The sequence below is a fragment of the Macrotis lagotis genome, chromosome 4 (genome assembly GCF_037893015.1).
Source record: "Macrotis lagotis isolate mMagLag1 chromosome 4, bilby.v1.9.chrom.fasta, whole genome shotgun sequence".
NCBI classification, from domain to species: Eukaryota; Metazoa; Chordata; class Mammalia; order Peramelemorphia; family Peramelidae; genus Macrotis; species Macrotis lagotis.
In genome coordinates this window covers 34,733,468-34,758,399 of record NC_133661.1, presented here as the reverse complement: position 1 = coordinate 34,758,399, position 24,932 = coordinate 34,733,468, and the positions used below count along the sequence as shown (strand labels likewise).

Sequence of the window (24,932 nt, the reverse complement as noted above, 5' to 3'; positions counted from 1 at the left end):
GCAAAGAAACTTCTCATATCTCTCCTATGGTCTACCTGATCATTCATTATTATTTTTCAGCACTTAGTTTTGATTGCTGTCATTCTTTCCATTCACATTGTCATTATATGTGGCATACATATTTACATATATACATAAATAGATATTTTTTCCTGCTTCTTTTTACTTTGCATCAGGTCACATAAATCTCCCCATGCTTCTGGTACATGTCATTTTAAAAAATGTAAACTGGTCATTTACCTCCCGGTGTATCCTTTTAGCTCTCTCTCTTTCCTCCCCTTTTGTGTCTGCATTTCATCATTCCTGGTCTAACTTTATTTTAGCCCATAGAATCCTTTCATTGACCCCCTTGAAATCTTCCTTCCTTAAATCTAAGGTCCATATTGGAGAATCCCTGTTTCTCTTCCTCTGCTTTACCTACAAAGACTTCTATCCTTTCCAACCCAACAGTCAGTTCCTCCTTGGTCAGAATCACATCCAGTACTGCGGTTCGCTTTGTTGCTTTCCTCTACTACTGCAATGATCATATTTTTATGAAGACAAGGCAAGACTTAAGAAAAGACACCTCGGGGCGGCTAGGTGGCGCAGTGGATAAAGCACCGGCCCTGGAGTCAGGAGTACCTGAGTTCAAATCCGGCCCCAGACACTTAATAACTACCTAGCTATGTGGCCTTGGGCAAGTCACTTAACTCCATTTGCCTTGCAAAAAACTTAAAAAAAAAAGACACCTCTCCTTTCCTTCTTCAGACCCCATTTCTGTGTCATGCACCTGTCCTATTCTTATGACTCAGTGAGGATTAAGAGGACCCAGGTTCCCCTGGTCTCAGGATGACTGTGTGCCAACTTTCCAAGTCCAGAGGATGACGACGACAACAATGATCACTACATTGAGGGTTTGGAGTTCGGCTTGCGGAAGGTACTGAAATAAAGTTTTCTGTCAGTTGCATCTCAGTGTGATTTTATAAGGAGTTAACAGGAGATTTAAGAATTGAAAAATAGTCTTCCTCTCATCTGACTGTTGATGCCTCATTAGAGCTAGAAAGCTAGAGAAACCTGACCAGTTGACATGATGCAACATGTTCCTTTAATGAAGGAAGAGAAAAGGATTAAAGAAATTTTAAAAAATAAATGTCCTATACCTTCTGTGGCTGCATTTATTTCCCCTGCAGTTTGGATGTAATATCTTGGTTCACTTGGCTGGTGCTGCTTCAATTTTCTCCATGTTCTAGGGAAAGTAACATTGTGTTGATCAAAGGCATTTTCTTTGCCACTTAATCACTATTCCTCTCCTTGTTTTACTTCTCGACTCCTAGTTAGATCCAGGAGGCCCGAACCTGGAGTTAGGGAGACTCCCTGGCATTAGAGAAAGCTAATCTGAAATCTTGAGTTGGAGATGTGTCCGGTCTTGATTTGGGAGAGTGGATCCATGGTCACGCCATGCACGTATTTAGAACTAGTGGATCCCCTTTGAAGGTTTGCAAAGTGCTCTGCCTGTATGACCTCATTTCCTCCCCACAGAATCCTAGGAGCCAGGTGCTGCCCTCATCCTGCTTCAACAGATGAGGAGCCTGAGGCAGATAGAAAAGGAATGACTTGCCCAGGGTCCTACAGCCAGTGAAGTAGCAGGAGGGATTTGAATGTAGTTCATCCTCTTCCTGACTTCAGGGCCACGGTTGGGTCCCCTGCCTCCCCTACTTGTTGTGTCTTTGCCCCTGGAGAGTAGAACTGTCGCTTTTGTCTTAGGAAGGAAGGAAATGAACAGTGATCAAGCACCTACTCTGTGTTAGATGTCTTACAAGACCTCTGTGAGGGAGGGGTTATTAGGATCCCCTTTTTACAGGTGAGGAAACTGAGGCACACAGGTGAAGTGATTTGCCCAGGCTCAAATACTCGTGTCTGAAGGTGGTTTTGAACAAAGATCCTTCCAACTCCCATGCCCAGTGCTCTTGTCTGCTGTCCACCTGGCTGCCTTACCACCATATCCTTAGCATGGGAATAAATACAAACATGTCAACTGATTGAATTTAGACTGAATGAATCATATGAAAGAATTATAAAAGTTATTAAATTTGGGGGGTTTACATGCATTCAATCAACAGATCAAAAGCCTCTTGGGCAAGCTCACAATCCAAAAAAGTGCCTTAGTCACCCCCATCACAGAAGACATCATCATTGGAATGAGAACCAAGGCTGTCCAGCTTTTGGCAAAGTAACTGATTCTTTGTTTTTGTTTTTGCAAGGCAATGGGGTTAAGTGACTTGCCCAAGATCACACAACTAAATGTCTGAAGCCGGATTTGAACTCAGGTCCCCCCCCCTGACTCCAGGGCTGGTGCCACCTAGCTGCCCCCCAAGTAACCAATTCCAAGGAGAAGCTCTGGTCTGGCAGCTTTGTTTAAAAACCAGCCCAACAAAAACTGAAAGCAATTCAGTGTGTAGGTTGAAACCAATTGTAAAGGATTTGAACATGATTGGATGGAGCATAACTTCCCATAATATAGGGCATCCCAAAAATCTGAGTGCAGTTTAAGGTTTGACTGGTTAAACCTTCATTCAGATTTTTGGGTCGCCTTTATTTCCTCCACTCAAATTCTTCTCTGCTAGCCTATCATGTGTGTATTAAAGTCTCAAGAGCCCTTCAACAAACTTCTTTTATTACCTCTTCAGGGTAATAAAAACTTAAAGTTGGGGTTTTCAGTCTGAATTGGTTTTGGTTTGGTTTGGTTTGGTTTTTTGCTTCTGACTTAACTAATTTGAGATGAGCTCATTGTCAAAAAATTGGCCCGGGATGATAAATTTCTTCACTACTCCCTCTTTCTATCAATGGAGGACCATAGTAAAAACAGAAATTACACATCAGCTCCTGCCACCAGGGGCATACTTCTCCACAAAGAGAAGGAAAGGAAGGAGAGAATGCCAACCTATCAAAGCAGTGACATGTAGGAGCTGCCCGTCCCTTCTGAGAGCAGTTAGTCTCCATCTTCAGCTGCTGCTTAGGATGGAGAACAGAGCTTGGGCAGTGGTACTTTGTCTGTGTGTGTGTGTGTGTGTGTGTGTGTGTGTGTGTGTGTGTGTGTGTGTGTCAGTTTAGGAGCTGACCTTAAAGACCTCAGACCTGGAATTGATAGTTATCATAAGGGAGAGTTTTTCCTTTTTGGCAAATGCTCCCTTCCCAAGTCTCTTCCTTTCATAAACATCTCTTCGTTCCCTTAGAGTGATCAGTGTTTTTTCGCCTCCTTTGGGAAGCTTGTGATGAGTGTCTGGGGACTTCTATGGAAAGGAAATCAATACCTTGGGGGCTGGTTCTTCATTTCGCTGGCCTCTTCGTATTCAATTAAGACATTTAAACCTCCAGGGTGGAGAATGGCTATTTTTTACCTGAAGGCTCTTTACCATTCAGTGTCTGTGGGAGCCTCTACAGACCCTTGGCTTTTGGAGAAGTCTCTCCTCCCCACCCAAAGTCTTCCAGTTGCTTAGACAAAACTGAGGTGTTACTTTAGAACACCCATTTCTTTCTCCATTCTGTGATAAATGGAAGGGACAGTGACTGTGTTTATGACAAATCTGAAGAGCTACTTCCAGTGGGAACACTTCAGGATTCCGAGAATTCTGCAATTTTATACTGGGCAATAAAGAAAAAGATTCATCTTAGAAAAAAGGCCGCCATCAGAAACAATACAAAGCGCCGATGAGCGGTCTGGAGCAACTCGACCTAGCAAAGCCGCCCAAGGAGTGATCCAAGCAAAGGAACAAACCCACCAAGCAGACTTTGCTAATGCTGTGACTCAGTGCAATCTGAAATAATTTGTGTTTTGTTCATGTGGTGCCATCAGGGATGCCAAAAAATTGATCATGAGACTAAAAGTCATTTATTTATTGGTATTGATGGATCTTCCAACTTGTGCGATTAATATGACATACAACCAGGGGGCCATCTCAGTAATGCTTATGGAAGATAATTGGGGGGATCCATGTTCTTAGACTTGCTTTAAAAAACCTTTTCAAAATAACAAAATAATCAATGATCACTCAATAATTCTTTATCATTCTAAGCACTAGTGTTACATCATTCACTTCCCTAGGCACTAAAGAGATAGATTAAAAAAAATGGATACAAATCCTACTGGAAAGGGATTACATTCTAATGAGGAAAGAGAGGTAGTATGATGTGGTAAATGGAGCCCTGAATTTAGAGTCAGGAGAGATCTGGGGTTAAATCGTCCTGAGACACACAACTTGGATATCCCTCGTCAAATACTTTATCTTCTTTTCTACGAGGGAGCGCCTTTAAAACCCCTCCCCACAGAATAAATGCAATCTATAATCAATACATCTCCACGAAAGGGGAGTGATGTCAATGCATCCCACATAGCACAAACACAAACATTCTTGGTGGGTGGGTACCATGGAGGAACAAATGGAGATGCAGATGGATACTAAACAAACTTTAAGTTTACTCACTGTTATAGATGTTGATGCCGCTGGTTTCTACCAGGCCAACGTCATACTGGGCTGAACTAGTCCTTTGGAGGTGGCCTTTCCTGACCAGAAAGAGAAGAAAAAAGGAAGGGAGGCAAGAGGAAAAAGCTGAGATTGACCTCTTTGAGATGTCTCTCCCCAACTGCTAAGAGTTAACAATAACATACTTGAAGACTTTGTTCTTGGACCAGAACATCTATGAAAACAGAGGTTCCGTGTCTCTCTTCTCTTCTCTGATATGCCCAATAAGCAAGACAAAGCACCTCACAGATAGTTCTCAACAAATGAAATATGTTTTAACCATCTTGGCATGTCCCCATCACCTAGCACAGTGCTGTAAAACACTGTAGGCATCGAAGAAATGACCATCAAACGTTATTATTGTTGGATGGATGACATTAATAACGACAACCCTCTTTAAGCGATTGTATTATGTTGCTTCAGACTTGTGGACTTGTCTATGGGATATTTAAGAAATAATATTTTCATTATATTATAGGATCTTAGATTTAGAGCTGGAAGGTCTACTAGTTCAAGCCCCTCATTTTACAGAGGAAGAAACTGACCCCAAAGAGCCCAAGTTACTTGGGAGAGATCACACAGGTGGTGAGTGACAGAGGAAGAGTTTGAGCCAATGACACTTTTTTTTAGATTTTTGCAAGGCAAATGGGGTTAAGTGGCTTGCCCAAGGCCACACAGTCATTATTAAGTGTCTGAGGTCATATTTGAACTCAGGTATTCCTGGCTCCAGGGCTGGTGCTCTAGCCACTGCGTCACCTAGCCGCCCCTCCAATGACACTTTTTTCCAGCTGTACCAGACAGCCTACCATTTACCTGTCAGTGATTCAGTTACTCTCCCCTTCACTTTATTTATCCTCTATATTTTTATTTGCATGTTGTTGTCACCACCCCATTAGATTATAGGCTCCTTGAGAGCAGGATCTGTCTTTCTTTTGCCTCTTTTTGTGTCCACAATGCTTAACATCGTGCATGAACCTGGTAGACTCTTCATAAATGCTTATTGAATTGAATAGATTAATTTTTAAATTACTTTTATTACATGCATCTATTTCTATGATCTTGACATCTTTCCACCATCATAAACCTCAACTCTTGTACCATTTGACCCAGACTTTCTTAAACAGAGATCAATGAATTATTTTTTAAAAATATTTTGAAAGCTGTTTTTCAATATAATTGATTTATTTTGCTATCTTATGTATTTTACTTTTTTACATTTAAGGACATTATTCTGAGAAGAGGGGATTCACAAGCTTATCAGACTGCCTGCCAGATAGGTCCATCTTACAAAAAGGTTAAAAACTCCCACCTTAGAAGATGGCATCCATGACTCACCATGGCCAAAAAGACCATCACTTGGAGCCAAACCTTGGAGCCCTTCTCACTTCACTAGGCTGGCAGTGACAGCTAGAAAACAGGAGAGGGCACCAGAAAGCCAAGTCCTAGAACCATGGCCAAAATAAAAACCCCAATCAACCAACCAACCCATTGCTTGGGTTTGATACTGAACCCTTCTTACTTTATTAGTCTAGTAGTGACAGCTAGAAAACAAGAGAGGGCACTGGAAAGCCAGGTCCTAGGATTTTTGAGTAGAGGAAGAGAGTGGAGAAAAGTGATGGGAAGATGCCTAGGGGGCTAGGTATCACTTGTACTTACCCTGAGTAAAACTCACTCCTATTTGATCCTCTTGTTCTTAGACTGTCTACTGCAGGTCACAATGCATGCCCTTTTCCTGGTCACGTAAAAGTGTCCTCACACTCTATGCAAAGAAATGCCCTTATATATCTACTGTCTGCCTCTTCTTTTATTGTGCATAAAACATTCCTCAGAATCTCATATTTATCTCAACATTTTTATTATTAGCCTTTCAGAAGAATCTCCAGATAGATTCTAGCCAACAGTCTCAATTCTCAACAGGCAAAAGACAGATAAATGAATAACGCTGTTCTAAAGGGGGGTTGTTTTTGCTATTTTAAAAATCCCTGAGTGTACTCCTTTTTTCTACTCTGATTCATTAGTTTTTTAAATATATATATATATATATATATATAATAAGCACCTTAATAGGTTATATTAAATTATATTAAGTATATAAAATGTTACTACTGTAATACTGTGCCTGGTAATGAGGGGATATGAAGATAATCTATATTTTTCCTATTGGTGATCATTATCAGTTTCCATTTTTAGGGCTTGAGCTCTGGTCCCACATCACCAGCTGCCTGATGATCATCCTAACATGGATGTTCCATCGGCAAATCGAACTCAGTGTGTTCCAAATAGGAAAACAAAGTCTCATTCTCTCCAAAGGTAGGTTCTTCCTAACAGTCCTATTTGTGCTGAAAGCACCACCATCATCCTAGTCATCCAGTTATCCTGGACATCTTCCTTAACTCATTATATTTCGTTGTCCATGCATTCATTCATTCATTAATTACTTATCAAATATCTATGACAAGACACTGTTTTAGGACCTAGAGATACAAAGACAAAGCAAAACAATCCCTCCTCTCCAGGTCTATCTGTGGCTCCATCGGAGTCATTTATAATGGCATAGAGCTGAGAGAAGCTCCTTGGAGCACTTCATCAGGGACTTCTATAGTTGACATTAACCCATGAATGACTACTTTAGGATATGGACACGCTACCATTTTTTAACCCATTCTTCATTTTGCTCACAATAATATCAAGGCCATACATTTCAGCAAAGCATTTGAAAATGTATTCTATGGGGGGCGGCTAGGTGGTGCAGTGGATAGAGCACTGGCCCTGGAGTCAGGAGGACCTGAGTTCAAATCTGGCCTCAGACACTTAATCATTACCTAGCTGTGTGGCCTTGGGAAAGCCACTTAACCCCATTTGCCTTGAAAAAAAAAACTAAAAAAAGAAAAAAGAAAAAGTATTCTATGTCTAGAATATTTCCATCTTCTACCTATCTCATCCTACTGTATTTAATTCTAGATATTCTAGTTTAGGAGGGATAGAGGAGGCAACCAGGATGGTGAAAGGACTGGCTACCATGTCATTTGGGGAAAGGAGCTAGGAAAAGCAGTTGGAAAACCAAAAATACAACAGTGGAGATGGTGATGGTGGCACATTTAAAGGGCTGCCAAGTGGAAGGAACCAAGAACAATGGGTAGAAGTTACAGAAAGGCAGATTCAGGCTTCAAATAAGCACAGGTTTGGGGCAGCTAGATGGTGCCATTATGCCTAGAGCACCATGCCTGGAGACAGAAGGCTCATCTTCCTGAGTTCAAATCTGGCATTGGGTGCCCATCAACTATGTGACCCTGAACAAGTCACTAACCCTGTTTGTCTTGGTTTTCTCATCTGTAAAATGGGCTGGAGAAGGAAATCGCAAACCACTCCAATACCTTCGCCAAGAAAACCCCAAATGGAGTCATGAAGAGGCAGACAGGACTGGAATGATTGAACAACCACAACAGAGAAAGATTACAAATAGTCAGAGCTGTCTGAGGTAGAGTGAGCTCCCCGTCACTGGAAGTCTTCCAACAATGATCAGTTGTAGAGGATCAGGATGGGGCTCCTTCTAGTGTTGGCATTCTTTGATTCTAGAGTTGAGGAGGCTGGGTCTGAAGATGGGCAGAATTAGAACATGGCATTCTAGCTTCTAGAGAAGAATTCAAGTATTCTCATTTGTTTCCTCTTCCTTTATCCATTCTTTCTATGCTTTCCTCCCCACCCCCATCCCTTCTCTCATTTTTCATCTCTCCTGATCTTATACTTCCAGTGTAAGGAGGGCTTTGGTCCAGGATAAAAAAAGATCATAGAATCCATACTGAAAGGGGTCTTAGTGTTGCTTGGTTCAATACCCTCTTTATAGAGATGAGTAACGGAGGCCTAGCTAGGGGAACGACAAGAGGTCTTCCCGAAGGTACTGGCCAGTCAGTGATCCATACTTCCCTAGATAATGAAAAACACCAGCCTCCTCACCATGAAGAATGAATGGCAAAGATTCCATATGAAAGTAGAAAGAGTGATGACACTAAAGCACCAAGAATTTAAACATTCCCATCCTTGTTTGAATGAGTCAATATTAAAATCTCTTTGATAACAGTGATAGTGTTTACTGTTGAACATCCATAAGGGGTGCAAATAAGGTCTTCCCAAGGAAGATTCATGAGGAAATTCGATATTTGGTTTTATTAACATACAAGACTTTTGGAATCACAAAGCCTCAGAAATTAGAAGAGACCTCAGAAGTCATCCCTTACAAAAAGTCATCCAGCTGCCACTAAAAAGATTTCCAGTGATAGGTCCTCAGCATTCCATATCCTTGTCCCTCTAGCCATAGCAACCCATTCCATTTTGGTGATCAATTTTAGGAAGTATTGTTTTTTAAATTAAACCCTGAACCTTCAGGTACATTAGCCTATCTGGGGCTCTGTAGAAGAGGGCTCATGCCTTGACCAAAAATTTACTTTCTGTATGGCCTTGGAAGTCATTTCGGCTTTTTGGAACTCAACTTCCTCATCTATAATATGAAGAAGTTGGATGAGGCCCCTTCCAGGCCTAGGTCAATGAATCTAAGATCCTATCTATCTTCATGATTCACTCTCTCTCTCTCTCTCTCTCTCTCTCTCTCTCTCTCTCTCTCTCTCTCTCTCTCTCTCTCTCTCTCTCCTAAACAGATCCAGCTCCATTAACAAAGTTTTGCCTTCATTATGTTGGGCTTTCTCCTTTGAACACACTTATGGGTCTTTCCTATAATGTGCCAGTCATGAATGAATACAATATGGCAGATGTGGGCTAATTAGGGCCAAGGACAATGGTGTTATCATTTCCTTTCTTCTGGTCATTAGGCTTTTATCAATGCAGCTGCTGTTTTAATTACATTAGCTTCTTAGGTTCCCATGACACACTATTATTTCATAGTGAGCTTGTCATCTAACCATGTCTCATGGTACCTTAAAAAAAATAGACTGGATTTTAAACCAGAAGATCTGTGTTCAAATTTCAGCTGTTCTACTTACCTTATGACTTCGTCTCCCTTTAACTATGAGATTAGGGGTTTGAACTGGATAACCTTTAAGGTCTAATTGATTTTTGAATGCACAATTTTACTTTCATCTGTATTAAATTTTTCTAATTATATTTGCTAATGGGTCTAGCCTATTGAGGTCTCTTTGGACCCTGATTCTGTCATCCAGTGCTTTAGCTATCTCTCCAAGCTCACAGCATTCTGGGAGTTAATAGGGATGCCATCCTACATATTCCCCAAGCTCACTGACAAAAATCAAGTTGACATCATTTCATTAACCAGCAAGATAAGAACTGTTTATTCAACTAATCCTACATGAACCTAATTCCACATCTCATCTTTCTTTCCTTTAGTCAAAAAACAATGAATAATACTATAATATCTTCCTTTCAAATATTTCAAGTCAGGAGTAAGTTGAACTCTTAAAATGTCCTACTGAATAAAGATATTGTCCCAGAAATCCAGAAGATGAGAGAAAATCATGCCAAGCACAATATACTGCTTAAATATTTGGTGAAGAGTTTTCTGTAGCTATACATTTTAAAGAATCATCAGCAACAAACTATGTTGTCCCCATGGCCTAAAAACCACTGGCTCCTCCTAATTCATTCTTTTGCTATTTTTTTCACAAGATGTGGGTATCCTTGGATGTTGTCTATCTTCCTTAGAATATAAACTCAAAGCTGAAACTATTTCTGGATTGAGTTTTTTCTTAGATACTTAGCATAGGGTGAATGGGGGCCTAGAATACATTTTAGGGTGATGGTGATTCATTCAACATAGTTTTTTTTAAGGACCTGAGACTCTTCACTGGCCAGATTTTGCTTTAGATGCCAAGGTAAGCTCAGCATGGTCCCTGCCCTGGGGGAACTTCCATTTGAATGATGATGCACTGCTATTTTCATTTTATCATTTGATTTTTTTTGTTTGTTTTTTTTCTGCAAGGTAGTGGGATTAAGTAACTTGCCCAAGGTCACACAGCTAGGGAATTATTAAGTGTCTGAGGCCAGATTTGAACTCAGGTACTCTTGACTCCAGGGCCAGTGCTCTATCCACTGCATCACCTAGACACCCCTTATCATTTGAATTTTGCCCACAGATAAAGTGAAGAGAAAGGTCAGACCAGTATTAGCCTCTTTTCACAGTTTAGGAAACCGAGGCTCAGAAGGATGATAAAGCTAATAAATAATAGCATTGGTTGCAACTTGAACCCCAGGCTAAGCCCAAGTCCAAAACTCTTTGCTAATACTCATGAATTAAAAAAAACCACTACTTTTCCATATTTCAATATATTATAATATATAGGTATACAGTAGATACAGTGCTGGATCTGAAAATCTGAGTTCAATGCTGCCTCTGACGCAAGATGTGTGGACAAGTCACTTAATCTCTCTGTCTGCCTCAGTTCCCTCATCTGTAAAATGGGAACAATAATAACTCCCAACTCCCAGGGTCATTGTGAGGGTCAAATGAGATAATATTTGTTAAGCATCTTGCAAACCATAAAGTACTAAACTAATGTTAGTTATCATTTCAAAAGAAAAAAAAACCCTAAAAAGGAGGAAAAACCTAATTTGTATGCATAGTTTTACTGTTTGTAAATAACTTTTCTTTAATCTTTGAGTCTATTATTAAAATTATTTTGACCAAGGATATTAACAGTTTATGCTTAAATTCTTAACATAGTATGCCAAGGTTGGGAAGCATGGTCTGGGACCAGTGTGCTAAGTGGGGATGAGCTGAATTTTATTTTGACTCTTTCAAACTTTGCTCTCTCTCTCTCTCTCTCTCTCTCTCTCTCCACTGGGTCTGGAGATTTCACCCTGGGCCCAAACTATCCTGGTAGCTAAATGAATGAATGACTAGGGATTCACAGACCATAGAAAACACAGTAGCAGATCTTCTCATGTCCATCTTCACTCTTAGATCCTTTTAAAATTAACCAATTAAGGGGCAGCTAGGTGGTGCAGTGGATAGAGCACTGGTCCTGGAGTCAGGAGTCCCTGAGTTCAAATCCAGCCTCAGACACTTAATAATTACCTAGCTATGTGACCTTGGGCAAGCCACTTAGCCCCATTGTTTTAATAAATAAAGAAATTCAAAAAATAATAAAATGAACCAATTTGGAATTTTGGAAATTTGAAATTGAAATTTGAAAAAGAACAATGGAGATTCTTGGGACAAGAGAAAGATGGGACAAGTCTGGGCCCTAATCAGTGCATCACAACATTCCCTTCCCTTCCCTTGCAAAAGGGGATAGTTCACCCCAAAAGGGGACATCTGGACAAACATGGGTTCACTTTCTCCTCCCCAGAAGCAGAAGTGAGGTTTACCTGCAAAGGAAGTAGACGGCCCCAAGGGTCAGCACTCCTAGGAGCAGAGCTACGGTCAAGAAGGCAGCAAACAGTTCACTCTCACTTTCAGTCTTGGTACTAGGAAGGAAAACCTCTTCGCATCGGGCTCCCGTGTAATTCTCGACACATCTGTGAAATCAAGTGTGACAGACATATAATATACCCTGCTCTAGTGGCTCTGAGGAAAGCAAAGGGGCCAGCTGCCCAGAGCAGAAGGGAAGGGGTGCTTCTGAGCATCAGCAGACGGCACTCCTCCTTCACACAGGCAGACTTTCACATTCCCCATATAATAAGGGATAAGCAAGGCAATTGTTTAATTTTTTAAGGCCGGCCAGAGGTCGTGTCGTGGAGACAGATTTAGTCTCAGAGTTAAGGCAACCTGGGTTCAAATTCTGTCTCTGATTCACACTGACTGTGGGACCCTCTCTGACTTGGGGTTATGGAAACTGAACCCAAAGGGGCCTCAGAAACCATCCCCCAGGGCCCCCAGGAAGCTCTCTCAGTCTAGAGGACCAGCTCTGCTAAAGGGGAATTAGCTCTACTGGCAGTTCCTAGAATAAGGAGATCACAAGAAAATAAATGGCAGAGGAGGTCATTGAAAACTAGCCCAATTTGAGGGACTGGTCGCCCCAAGACTGAAGTCTGGGGGATCATGAAATGATCGGCTAAGGGAGTGTGATGTGGACAGAGTTTTGGACTCAGAGGCAAATCACTTCACCGTCTGGGCCTGAGTTTCCCTATCTGTAAACAAAGGGGTTGGACCTCTGAGATCCTGTCCAGTTCCCAGGACTCTGTGGAGGAAGTGCTCATCCCTGAACTTTGGAAGAAAGAGGTGTGACTTAACAAGTAAGGAGTCTGACTCTTGTGTTGCTGGTGCAATTGGTCTCTACGTCATAGCTGCACCTTGTACATGGAGCCAGCCCTCAGTTGGGTCCTTGGACACTTAGATAAAGGAGGGGAGGGAATGGATCTTTGACTGCAGTTATATAAGGTGGGACACTTTCTTTTCAGCTTAAAGTCTTAGAATTCCCCAGAGCCATAAGGAATTAAATACCTTGAGCAGTCAAAAAGTCAGTATTGGTCACAGGCAGAATTTGAACCCAGAACTCCCTGTCTTTGTGGGTGGCTCTCTAGCCACTACACCAAGTAACTGTATCTTGTAATAAGATATTTGTAGAATGAATGATCACCAAGCACCCTATTTCAGTCTGAGATTCTCACTGGATGGGACAATGAGGGTCTTGGGACATTAAGACTGGCTCGTAATTGTGCAACCAATTAGTTTTGCAGAGCAATGTTGGGCAGGTTGTGCCCTTGTCCTCTATCTATGAAGAAGTCTCATTTCATTGGGCCTCACTGAATAAATCCTCGTGAAGTTGCCCACATTAAGGAAAATTCAGAGATAAACTGTGATAAAACTCCCAAAAGGCTTCTCCTAGTGGGGTTCTACCCAGCCAGTGGCATTCATGACCATGGTAGAGATGGGCACCTGGAAAGAGGGAGCCCAGGCATGGGAAAATGACTCAGCCATTGAACAAGGGGCCCATCAGGCCCTGCTCTCTGGAAGACTGGGGGCCCAAGAGACCTCCACTGAGAACTAAAGGGGCAGCTATGTAGAAACCGCATACACCTATTTTTCAGGGAGAGAGAAAACCAATGGACAACTAAGGGAGCTGAGGAAAATAGTCATCTGTCATTGCCTCAGTGTCCTTGCTTCTGGAAGCCTGTATTCCTGCACCCAGTAGCAGAGTCCCAGAAATCATTCCAGCTGGGATCTGAGCTGAGAAGTAACCCTGCAGGACTTTGTCCATGACCTTTAGGGATGTGGTAGTACAGTTGAACTGGACTGCACAAGGGTCTGTGATGTGTCCTCTGCTGGACTGAGATTTTATATTAACAAGCAAGTCACCTGGCCTCAGTTTTCTCATCTACAGAAAGGGTGGAGGCAAGCTCGGACTGAAATCACTCCAGAGTCTTTCCAACTCTCTATCTTTAATCCTAATTACTCTGGCTTTCATTGACTGGCCAGCAATAGGTCCCAGGTTGGTCATTGTTTAAACCCTGATTGTCTCAGAGTGAATGTAAATAATAGTTGTTTAGGTTTGGGCCAGAAACCTTGAGAATCTTCCCCTCTCAGATTGATTTTATTTTTTTACTAGATAAAAGAGGCCATTCTTTTTGGCCTTTTTGCTTCATTTTTTTTAACCTAGCCTAAGTGATTGGACATTGCCTCGGCCAACCTGAGACTTACTAAAGACCTTAGTTTAAAAAAAGGTCAAGGTCTCCCATTACATCCAGGGTCATCTGCAGTCATCCCAACTCATATCTGGCCACTCTCCAGATGGCTCCAGAGAAGACAGTGAGCCTGGTGACTTTGCACAGCCCTCCCTGACTTAAATCCAATTCACTTGCATTTCATGGTATCACATCCCTGATGTCATGGTACTCTTTGAGAATGAAGGACAAACAACAGAAATAACAATTTTCACATGAAACACTTTCCAAAAGAGATGATGACCTTGGTAAAGCTGTTAAATGAGGTTTATGAAAGCGAAGGAATAATTGAGCATGGCTAAGCAATGGGTTAGGGCAAGCTAGACAATCTGGTGCAAATAGAAATCCATACCCTTAGATAAAGACTATTGATATAAGAACTTAGGAGGTAGAACCAAGGGATGACTGATTACAGCAGTGCCCTGAGGTTCAAAAAGAGAGGAACAAGCAGCTTGGGTGGCACCAGCCCACTACACTTGTAACTAGCAATCTTAAGGAATGAGTATTAATTAACCTACTAAATGAATAAAAGCCAAAAGGGATTTTTAGACCTCACAAAGATATAAAAATATTTCTACCTCAGAAATGACTGGTTTAGTTCTTTTCCCTGTCATGAGTGTCCCTGTGGTCATGGAAAGAAGCCTATTTTCCTGAGAGAGAAGATGGATATGATATTAGTCACAGGGCCATCCCCATCAACTAGCAACCAATGGTTACCCACCAAATCAGCCTAGTGGAAGCAGCAGTGTCCTGAACGAGAGACGAGAGGCAGCACATTCCAGACCTCTCCATCCAGACCTTTCCATACACCTCTCTATCAGACAGTGCTGGAGATAGACCAAGATCTTGAATCCAAAACCATTGGGAAGAACAATGCTCCCAAACTCACTGTCTAGGCCACATGAACCACTGTCGAGGGACAGTTATCTATGGAGAAGGGATGCCCCATGCTTGCTACCATCAACACCAACTACCACCAATGGGCAGGGAATCCTTAGAGCCCTGGGAGTGGCAGCAGCCCAGCCTATCAGTTCTGGAGCCATCATCACCAAAAGTAATCCTCTCTCCTGCCAAGCAGGGTTTCTGCAACCATAGCTACTGAAGACCCAGAAAAGAAAGTTTTCACCCTAGAGTCTTTGATTCTATCAAATGGGTCATCATCAGAAACTATTAAGATCTTCTCAGTATAAATGACATAAAGGAAGGGCATCACTGAAACCATCAAGATGTGTTGTCTCCTTCATTAGAATGTTGTTGAGAGCCATCTCCAGTAGTTTGCACACAGTAAACTCTTAATAATTTTTTCTCATTCAATTCATTCGCTCGTTTGTCCATTCGTTCATTCATTCATTCATGTCCAGAGATAAAGTCTAAAATAAAAGCATCCACTGTAACTTACTGAGAGATGTATAAGTTTAGGTCACTTAAACAAGAATGTGTGAATGAAAAACTGTTTAAAAACAGTTTAAGTGGGTCAAATATCCCAAGGGGGAAAGATAAAAATGAAAAAAATCCACCAGCTAACATGAAGATAGTCACAAAATGAATACCTGGCACAGAATCATAGAGTTGCAAGGGACCTCAAAGGCCACTTATTATCACCACAAAACAAATACGAAGGAAATGTGCTCTCAACTTAGTCAAAGAGCAAACTCCTAAGTTTATCTCTAAAAAGCAAAAATGGATGTTACCCTCCCCCAACAATTACTGGAGAGACAGAACCTTGGATAATGCATCAATGCTATAATTTTTTATACTTTCAAAGACTTTAAAAGAAATCTATTAACACTGAAAAAATGCCATTATAGATTTAAAAATTTAGAGTTCTGAAATGAAAATTAAAATGAAAAACTCGTTTTCAAAGCAGAAAAGATGATCAATATTGAAAAGTCTTATTTCTTCAAAGAGAAGATTTGTTGTTGTTGTTCTTAATACTGAGAAAATTCTTTAAAAACACCATAATGGGAAAAGAGACTTATAAAATACACAAGAAAAGTCAGAAAATTGAATTCTTAAAGCACAGAAGTATAGGGAAGGCTTGAAGGAATTTCAGAAACATATCCTCATGCCAACAAAAAAAAATCAATCTCAACCCTAACTTGCTGACGCAATTAATGGTAAGTAATGTTCAACAAAGATGAAAAGCAGCTAGAAGGAATCAAGGGAATGGAAGACAAATAAACCATGTAGTCAGAGCAAGAGCTGATCAAACATTCAAAGGCACATAAAGAGAACCAATGAGGAATAGGGTGTTCCCTGATCTCAGATGGCGCAAAAGCAAATAGGAGTATTATGTCTGCTCTTTGTCCAGAAGAAGAAATCCATCTAAGGAAAGCTAAAATAAGCAAAAAGTCAAGATATGGAAAAAAGCAACTTCTCCTTTAGTCAATTGCACCAATACATGAAGAAAAGAAATGGCAGATTTCAAACTATTCAATACTTTCTGGCCCAGAGATATGATTAATAATCAACATGAAACATGGTTTTACCTAGATTTTAGCAAAACCTTAATTAAGGTCTTCTTGTTGAAGGGAGGACAACATATGAATTAAAGAAGAATGCAGTTAAATAGATTCAGAATTAGGCAGACTAAAAGAGAAGTTTGAAATAGTTCCACATCAAGGGTGCAGACCTCAGATATGCTATCAAAATAAGAAGTAAATATGGTTAATTGAGCCTATTAACCATGCAGTCAGCTTTTCCAATACTAGCTCAGAAATAACAAATTTGAGATCGCTCATAGTTAATTTACTCCATTTTGAATTTAAGTGCTCATGAAGCCTGATAGTGCTAGGTAGAGTCGGACATTGAAATACGAGGCATCATCCAAATGTCAAACACATAAAAATCTCTGAACCTTTTAAAGTCTTTATGTAGCCCTCCCACTGCGTAATCCCTGGCCTGCCGCTCAGCAAAGAAAGGCTCTATAATGTGTATGTTGGAAAGTGCATTGACTCTTGATATGCCAGTTATGTCTCCCTTGAGTCTTCTCCAAGCTTAACATGCTAATTCTTTCAGACAGTGCATGGATGAAGTGGACTCAAGGTCCTTCATAATCCCACCTGTCCTTCTTTGGAAACTCCTCAGTTCTTAAGATCAAAGGTCATAGATTTAGAGCTAGAAGGTAGATCAGAAGACCATTGAGTCCAACCCTCTCATCTTACAGATGAGGAAACTGAGGCCCAGAAAAGTTAAGTGACTTGCCTAGTATGACATGGTCAGTAAGTGAACCCAGGTCTTTCTGTCTCCACGTTCAGTATTCTATCTGCCACACTGCTCTCCTTTTCAATGTCAAGTTTATCGAAATCCCTCTTAAATTTGAATGCTCAGCACTGAACACACTGCTGTGGATAAGGACTGATAAAGACTCTCACCAACCTAATTCCTGGAAACTGTGCCTCTCTTAATGCAGCCCAAGAGGAGCTCTTCTGACTGCCCATTCCCCAGCTGCTCTACCTAGATCTTCTTCAGAATTGTTGCATCTCCATATTTCCCCCATCTTGTACTTGGGAAGTTGAGTCTTTTGTATTCAGGTTCAGACTTTACATTGATCTCTACTTCATTTCATTTTATTAGATGCTCTAGTCTATCAATGTCTTTTTAAATCCTAAATATTATCTCGTTTGTTCCCTATTCCTCTCAGCTTTGTATAACATGCCAATGTGATAAGCATGACATCTATGGTTTTATCCAAATCCTTGATAAAAATATGTAACAGCCAAGGGCCAAGTAGAGATATTCTATATCATTGAAAGGGAACTATTTCAAGCTTATCTTTTAGTCTGAGCTTCCAACTAATTCTGAATTTACTTAACCACATTTTTGTTTAATCCATATGTCTCCATCTCCTCTACAAAAAAACATTTTGAGATACAGTAACAAAAGTTTTGCTAAAATCTAGGTAAATCATATTCATAGCAATTTGCTCATTTGTCGGTTAGTACTCCTGTGCAAAAAAAAAGGAAATGGGGTTAGTGTGGCATGATTTGTTCTTGATAAAGCCGTATTGGCTCTTCTCAATTAACACTTCCCTTTCTATATGTTTTCCAACTCTCTCTTTAATGCTCTAAGGTTTCTTCAAGGATTGACAACAAGCTCATTACCCATTCTCTTCCCTCTTTTGAAAATTGGGAAATTTCTTTTTATCCCCTAATTTTGTGGTACCTCTCTTGTTTCCTCTTGATCTTTCAGATACCACTGAGAATATATTTTTAAAAATCACAGTCAGGACCTAAGGGTGTAGTGATTTGAATTGGGTCAAATGATTTGAATTCATCCAGTATAGTTGGGTGTTCTCTTATCATCTTCCTACCACAGGTATGCAGGTATCAATACACTCTTAGACATTTTTGTTCTGTTGTCATTTTCCTGCCCAGAAAAAACAAGCACCATAAAAATAAAGGAGCAACCTCTTTCCTTTCTTTTAAGTAATTATCTCAACCATCCTAAGCAGGAGTCCTCTTCCTTCTCAGTTATTCATTTTTCTCCTAATATAGCTAAAGTAAACCTTTGTGTTGTCCTTAACTTCCCTTGCCATCTTCTGCTCATTCTTAGCTTTAGTACTCCTGGTGCTATTTTTATAGATTGTACCACAGTCATATTAATTATCTATTCCATCTTTTGTTGAAGCCTTTTTATCATCTATGTTATTTGGTGAATTGCCTATGCATCCACACTAATGCAGACAAATCTCATTTTTCCCTCTTCATTTAATTATTTCCCTTTGGTCATCAGAATTTTCTTCTTGAACATCTCCTAATGGGCTGGCTGTAATATTTTTATATACTTGTCTTTCCTTTACACACTTTTCTTTCTCAAAATCTAGGGTGCACATCAGTTTATGACCAGATTTCTTCTCCTTTATCAAAAACTCTAGAAGGAAGTAGTCATTTTCTCCTCCCACCCCAGGATTCCCATTGTTTCTAAACCACTTTTTTCCTACACCAATTTTTCCTAGTGAGTTAGATCCAGATCCAAAATAGAATTTTTTTTCTTCCTCCACCTCTTGAGGGACAAAATTATTGCTAAAGCAATCCAAAAAGCTATCAGAGAGAGTGAGCCCCAGCAGATGGTTGGATAATTGGAGTTCTTTATCATTACTTAACCATGCCTCTGTGTTAAGCTTATGATCTGTTCCCCAAATTCATCATGTATTTACTCTTTCTGTCCAGGTGATCTATACTCCAATGACAAAAATCACTTCTGTTTCTCTCTCTATTGACCTTTACCCAAATATTTACTTTCACTCAAATATTTCCCTCCCCTGGTTCCTGGGTTTCCTCACATGTAGAGAGTGTCTTTATAATACAGTGCTATCCCTCCCCTCCCTCCCTAGCCCTCTTTCTTTGTCGGTTTCTTTGGATTAATGTGTACTTGTCTAGGACCAGAGTACTGTCATGGGCTTCCTCCTACCAGGTCTCAATGATATCTACTTTTGCTCCTTTGTGTTAAGACTTTAATTCTTCTTTGTGCCTAAACTTTCCATATCTTCACATAGACATTTGAAGACATTAGCTTTTCTTGGATTTTGTTCCTGTGAACATGGAGCTACTCTCACTGATATCTGACTTTGGGAGTATGCATAGGCAGTTTTCTCCCCCGCCCCCCATACAGCCCTTTGATTAAATTTACAAGCACAAAGTCTTACAGAACTTTAGCCAGGTGTGCTTCATCTCTGATCAGGAATCTGTCAAAGCTATATTTCAAATCATGGTCCAGAAATTCAAATCCCCTTCTCAAACAACACCTTTTAATCTATCTTTTCACTTCCCCAATTAACTTTTCTCTTTTATATCCATGAAGAAAACACAACCCTGTGGTCTAAAGTTTCTTTTTTTTTTTATTTTTGCAAGGCAATGGAGATCAGCCTCACTTGGAACTGTCCCTACAGATAAGAGTCCCTTCTCTAAGAGAAAAATATAATCACCACTTTCAAGTCTCCAAACACATTCTTCTTTTCTCCATAAGGACTGAGCTTTTCATTCATATTTTTCCTATTTGTGCATGTTTATATCTCATCCATGAGAACCTGATTAATCCTTTTTGAGCTAATTATCAGACCATGGAAGTCCAATTCAACTTTCCCTCACTAAGTCTCAAATCTTCCAAACTTTTCTGTACTTTCCTTTGAGTCTCTTAGCAACTTCTGTTTGCCCAATCCATCAATCTGTTTTACCAAGTTGCTTTCTCCTCTAATTATTCCACTTACCTTTTCTCACCTTGCCTTGTTTTACCGACTCCTTCTTCTGAGTATCTCATAGACTTCTACTCCCTAATTCTCCTTGAACCTCCAGAATCCTTCTAGATTCTCCTGATTGGGGTGTTCTCAACAGAAAATAGGAAAGTTAAATTTAAGGGGAAAAATAATTAGACTTTAGACATGTTTAGTTTGAAATGCCTATGAGATAAGCCAGGGAGAGTTTTACAACAGGCATTTGGTGATATGGGAAAGGAGCTCAGGAGAAAGATGAGGCTGGATATTTAGATCTGGGAGTCATCTGCCTAGAGGTGATAGGAGCAGATGATAACAATAAGAGAATATAGAAGAGAGAAGTATACCCACACACAGGGGATGAGATGATGATTAAACAAAGGACATAACGAAGTGTTTAGAATCACAGGAGGGAAACCAGGAGAGAGCGATGTCATGAAAACCCAGTATGGAAACTAGTCAGAGACTGGAGATGATCAAAAGCACCTGGCATTACAGACAGGATAAGAAAGAAAGCCATGGGATTCAGCAATGAAGAGATTGGTGGGGACCTGGGAGAGAGCAGTTTAACTGGAGTGGTAGAACTGGATATCAGACTGCAAGGAGTGAGTGGGAGGGAAGAAAGTAAAGACAATGGGTGTACATGGGTTTTTTGGCTCTGAAAGGAAAAAGAGAGTACTTTGGTGGCTCTTGGGATCTAGTGAAAGGTTGTTTTTTTAAAGTATGGGAATCTCTTGTTTAGAAGGATTCAATGGATAAAGAGAAATTGGAAATCAGGGAGAAGGGGGAGAATGGTCAAGGGAGCAAGCTCCTGGAAAAGATAGGAGGAAGCAGGATCAAGCCACAAGTTTAGAAGTTAATACTGGCAAGGAAAAGGACCACTGAAGAAAAGGTTTGAGCCATAGAATTTTCTCCAACAAATCTGAGGTAAGGTCTTCAACTTATGGAAAGGAGGGTAGTGGTGCCTTAGGTGGTTTTAGGAGAACAAAGAAGAGATGAAAAAGGCAATAGGGACTGTGATGGAAAAGTGAGCATTTTTAAAAGGGAGGATTATTTATAAATAACTGTCGCTTGACCTATTTTTTTTAGTAAATTCATATCAGGGGTGACTAAATGGCACAGTAGATAGAGCACTGGCCCTGGAGTCAGGAAGACCTGAGTTCAAATTTGGTTTCAGGCACTTAATAATTACTTAACTGTGTGACCTTGGGTCACTTAACCCTACTGCCTTGCCAAAAAAAAAATCCAAAATCAAATGATAAACAATCAAAAATAAGTTCATATCAAAGTCCAAATTCTAAGATATGGATGGCATCTAGCAATCTAGCTCTGAGAATGGAGCTCTGCACTGCCATCTATGAAGTGGTCACTTAAATAGGTGTAATTTTGTTTACAGCTCCCAAACTGACACAGTTTCACCAGATTTGGCTAATTCTTTTCTTGTACTACTTCAACAACAAAAATTTAGAATTCATCCAAAGTGATATGCAAGGTACTGCCCATATAGCCTAGATCCTATGGGGACAGTCAATCTCATTTATTTTTTGTACTCCTAGAAGTTAAGGGAGAAAAGATTGACTTTCCCTCATCCCCCAGCTAGTGCTTTCCCCTCTAAGATTACTTTGTATTCACTCTAGATGGGTTTTTTTAGGTTTTTGCAAGGCAATAGGGTTAAGTGGCTTGCCCAAGGTCACACAGCTAAGTAATTATTAAGTGTCTGAGGCTGGATTTGAACTCAGGTCCTCCTGACTCCAGGACCGGTGCTCTATCCACTGCGCCACCTAGCCAGCCCTACTCTAGATGTATCTTGCATATAACTATTTGCCTTCTTCATTAGAGCAGAAACTCCTTGAAGGCAAGAATGGCTTCCATTTTTCTTTGTAGACTCAGTTTTTAGCACAGCCCTGGTGCACAGTAAGGGCTTATCGATAATAACAATAATGCTTATCACTTAACTGGTTGACTTGCTGCTATTGCCTAACTAATATGCTAAAGTCCCACCTGTAAAATGAGCATTAAGTAGATAATGTTACAGCAAATATGGGAGCGCGGCCCGTGTTAAATCTTAAGAGCATCAACAATTTTTAACATTATTATTATCATTATTATATCCAGCTAAAGTCCTGACCTGTCTCTTTGTGTGTGTGTGTGTGTGTGTGTGTGTGTGTGTGTGTGTGTGTGTATGGTTTCTGGGTAGGGGCGGGGAGGGATCTGATGCCTCTTCATGATAAAGACGTGACCCTATGTTCTTGAAGGTTATGTTAATGGAATGAATGTAAGCTCTGTCAGGTCTTGCTGAACTGGAAAGGCATCAAGTGGCAATAGACCGTCATCCAAATACAAAGCTAGCTAACTTCAGAAAGGTTCATCAGAAATCCAGCTTTGAGCCGATAAATGTTTTGACTGTCATTTGTACTTCATTCTTAAAGAATACCATGACATTGGAAAGGTGATGTCACGACTTGAAAGTGAATTGGCTCTAAGTCAGGAAACCCTCTAGTAAAGTGTATGTTATTGGATGAAATATTTACCCAAATCACAGTTCTTTTGAAGTTTTCCTAAATTAGCACCATTAAATCCTAGAAGTGATTAACAAAGTATTAGCCACACAGCTAATGAGCAGTAATCCAGGTTTGCTTTTATCCTGACTAAATACTTCCTCCAAATGTGGATTTTAGTTGGAGTCTGAATTTTTAACATAAAGATGCATTCCAGTCCACAACAAGACAGGATAATCATGACATCCATTAATTAGGATACTATTGGTAGTGCTATTTTGGAGGATAACCATTTGTTCACAAAATGAGATCTTATGCCTTGATTATGAGTTCATATGAAACTAAATGTCTAAGCTACTACTTTTATGTAGTGTTTTAAAATGTAAACATATTAGTGTAAATTTGAAAGTATTAGCATTATTTATATTGCCAATAAACAATACTGGAGAGCTGTAGAAAGGATGCAAACCATCTGTTAAAGTTGGCAAGAGAAGTGTAAACAAGACTTTTATTCATTGAAAGCCCTTCTCATTAGAGGATATAAAGAGACACACAAAGGCCACTGCTTATATTAGCAGGGTAACACCTCAGAAAAAATTTGTACATTGTTATATTGATTTCCCTGAATTAAGCCATGTACTTGGGTAACTTTCTTGTTTATGATTTTCTTCTTCATAAATGTCTTCACTCCATTCAAACTGGACATGTCCAGTACTACCCTGTGTACATGCCTCTGCTTCCTCTGTTCCCTATGTCTGGTATTTCTTTTCTTTCCATCTTTACAACTCTACTTGGAGAAAGCCTTTGTATCATCCAAAACCCAATTCCATTGCCTTCTTCCGATTTCCTAGCTGGCACTATCTCCAGCCATCTTCCATGATGGCATTTAGCTTGTAGCCTCTCAATGGTCCAGGGGTTTGAGACTCTGTAGTTCAGAGAAACTAATATTCTGTTCTCAGCCCTGAGAACGATTGGGGGACCATCGTGATCTTTGAGCCAGAAAGAAGAATTAAGTCACTCTTTGGGGTTTATGAGGGGATGTGCTGTATGTGAGACCAACTGAGAAGAAGGAATGTGGACTCTATGAGCTGAATAGCTCCAACAGCACTTGGTGGACAAGCTCTGTAGAAGTCAGAGTTCATATATGCATATATATGTGTGCGTGTGTGTGTGTGTGTGTGTGTGTGTGTCTATTTGTAAATAGTGTGCCAGAAAAGATTGTCACGGTTTACTTACCCCTAGGTTTTAATTTCTAAAATGAGTCTCAAGCTGTTCACCTAATCAAATCCTTTTCTAATCCATATCATCTTCTCCACAAGAAAAGGATGAGATGCTTTAAACTAGCCTCTCTAAAACCCAGCCATACTGTATTTACAACATTCCCTTCATCCACTATTTTAATAATCCTGTCAAAGAAGGAAATGGGGTTCTTTGGCATCACTGGGGCTTGCTGAAGCCTGACCAGCTCCCTGGAATCAAAGCTTCCATTTCCTTCACCAACTATTTCTTTAAAGATCTGGACTAGAATTTCCCAAATCAAAGTCAAAAGTCACTGGTCTATGAGTTGTAGGCTCTGTTCTCTTCCCCAAAAATATTTGTGAAGACTTGTAGAATTGGTGAGCTTTAGGGTCCAGTCGTTTAACCAATTCTGAAGTCACCTTGCAGGACTACTCACGAGCCTACTACAGCTTTCCATATTTTCCATGAAAATCTCCACTGAGTTCTTTCCCCCCTAAAATTTAGGTAAACTATTGATATATATTACCGAGACCTACCAGCCTGGGAATGTAGTCGTTTGATAGAGTTCGCAGCCTTGTCAAAAAGGGAAATGCGGTTAGCCCAGCATAGTTTTGATAAGGCAGTGCTGGCTAGCTGTATGTGATCACTGATTTCTTTTCTAGATGTTCATTGACTTGTAATAATTATTCTAAAAATTTCCAGGTAGAATCAGTGCCAAGTTCACTGGACTGTAGTTGGCAGACTCCATTTTCTCCCAGATCAGGACAACTTTGGATAGCCTTTTCCCTATTGTCCACAGTTTATCGGGAAGACCTGAGTTCAAATGTGGTCTCAGACACTTCATTGTAGGACACG

General features: G+C 40.3%; 1 protein-coding gene across 9 annotated transcripts in view; it reads right to left on the bottom strand.

The window, feature by feature from the left end:
• The window catches only part of NRG4 (neuregulin 4), a 56,783-nt gene that overhangs the window by 9,251 nt on the left and 22,600 nt on the right, over positions 1–24,932 (bottom strand). For 4 of the 9 annotated variants that reach the window (XM_074232494.1, XM_074232495.1, XM_074232490.1 and 1 more), the window contains exons 4-5: positions 11,835–11,984; positions 1,140–1,225 (exon numbers count right to left, since the gene is read on the bottom strand). In XM_074232494.1, the coding sequence (XP_074088595.1) occupies positions 1,140–1,225; positions 11,835–11,984 (236 nt within the window). The other 5 variants (XM_074232491.1, XM_074232496.1, XM_074232498.1 and 2 more) reach the window with 4 other exon arrangements.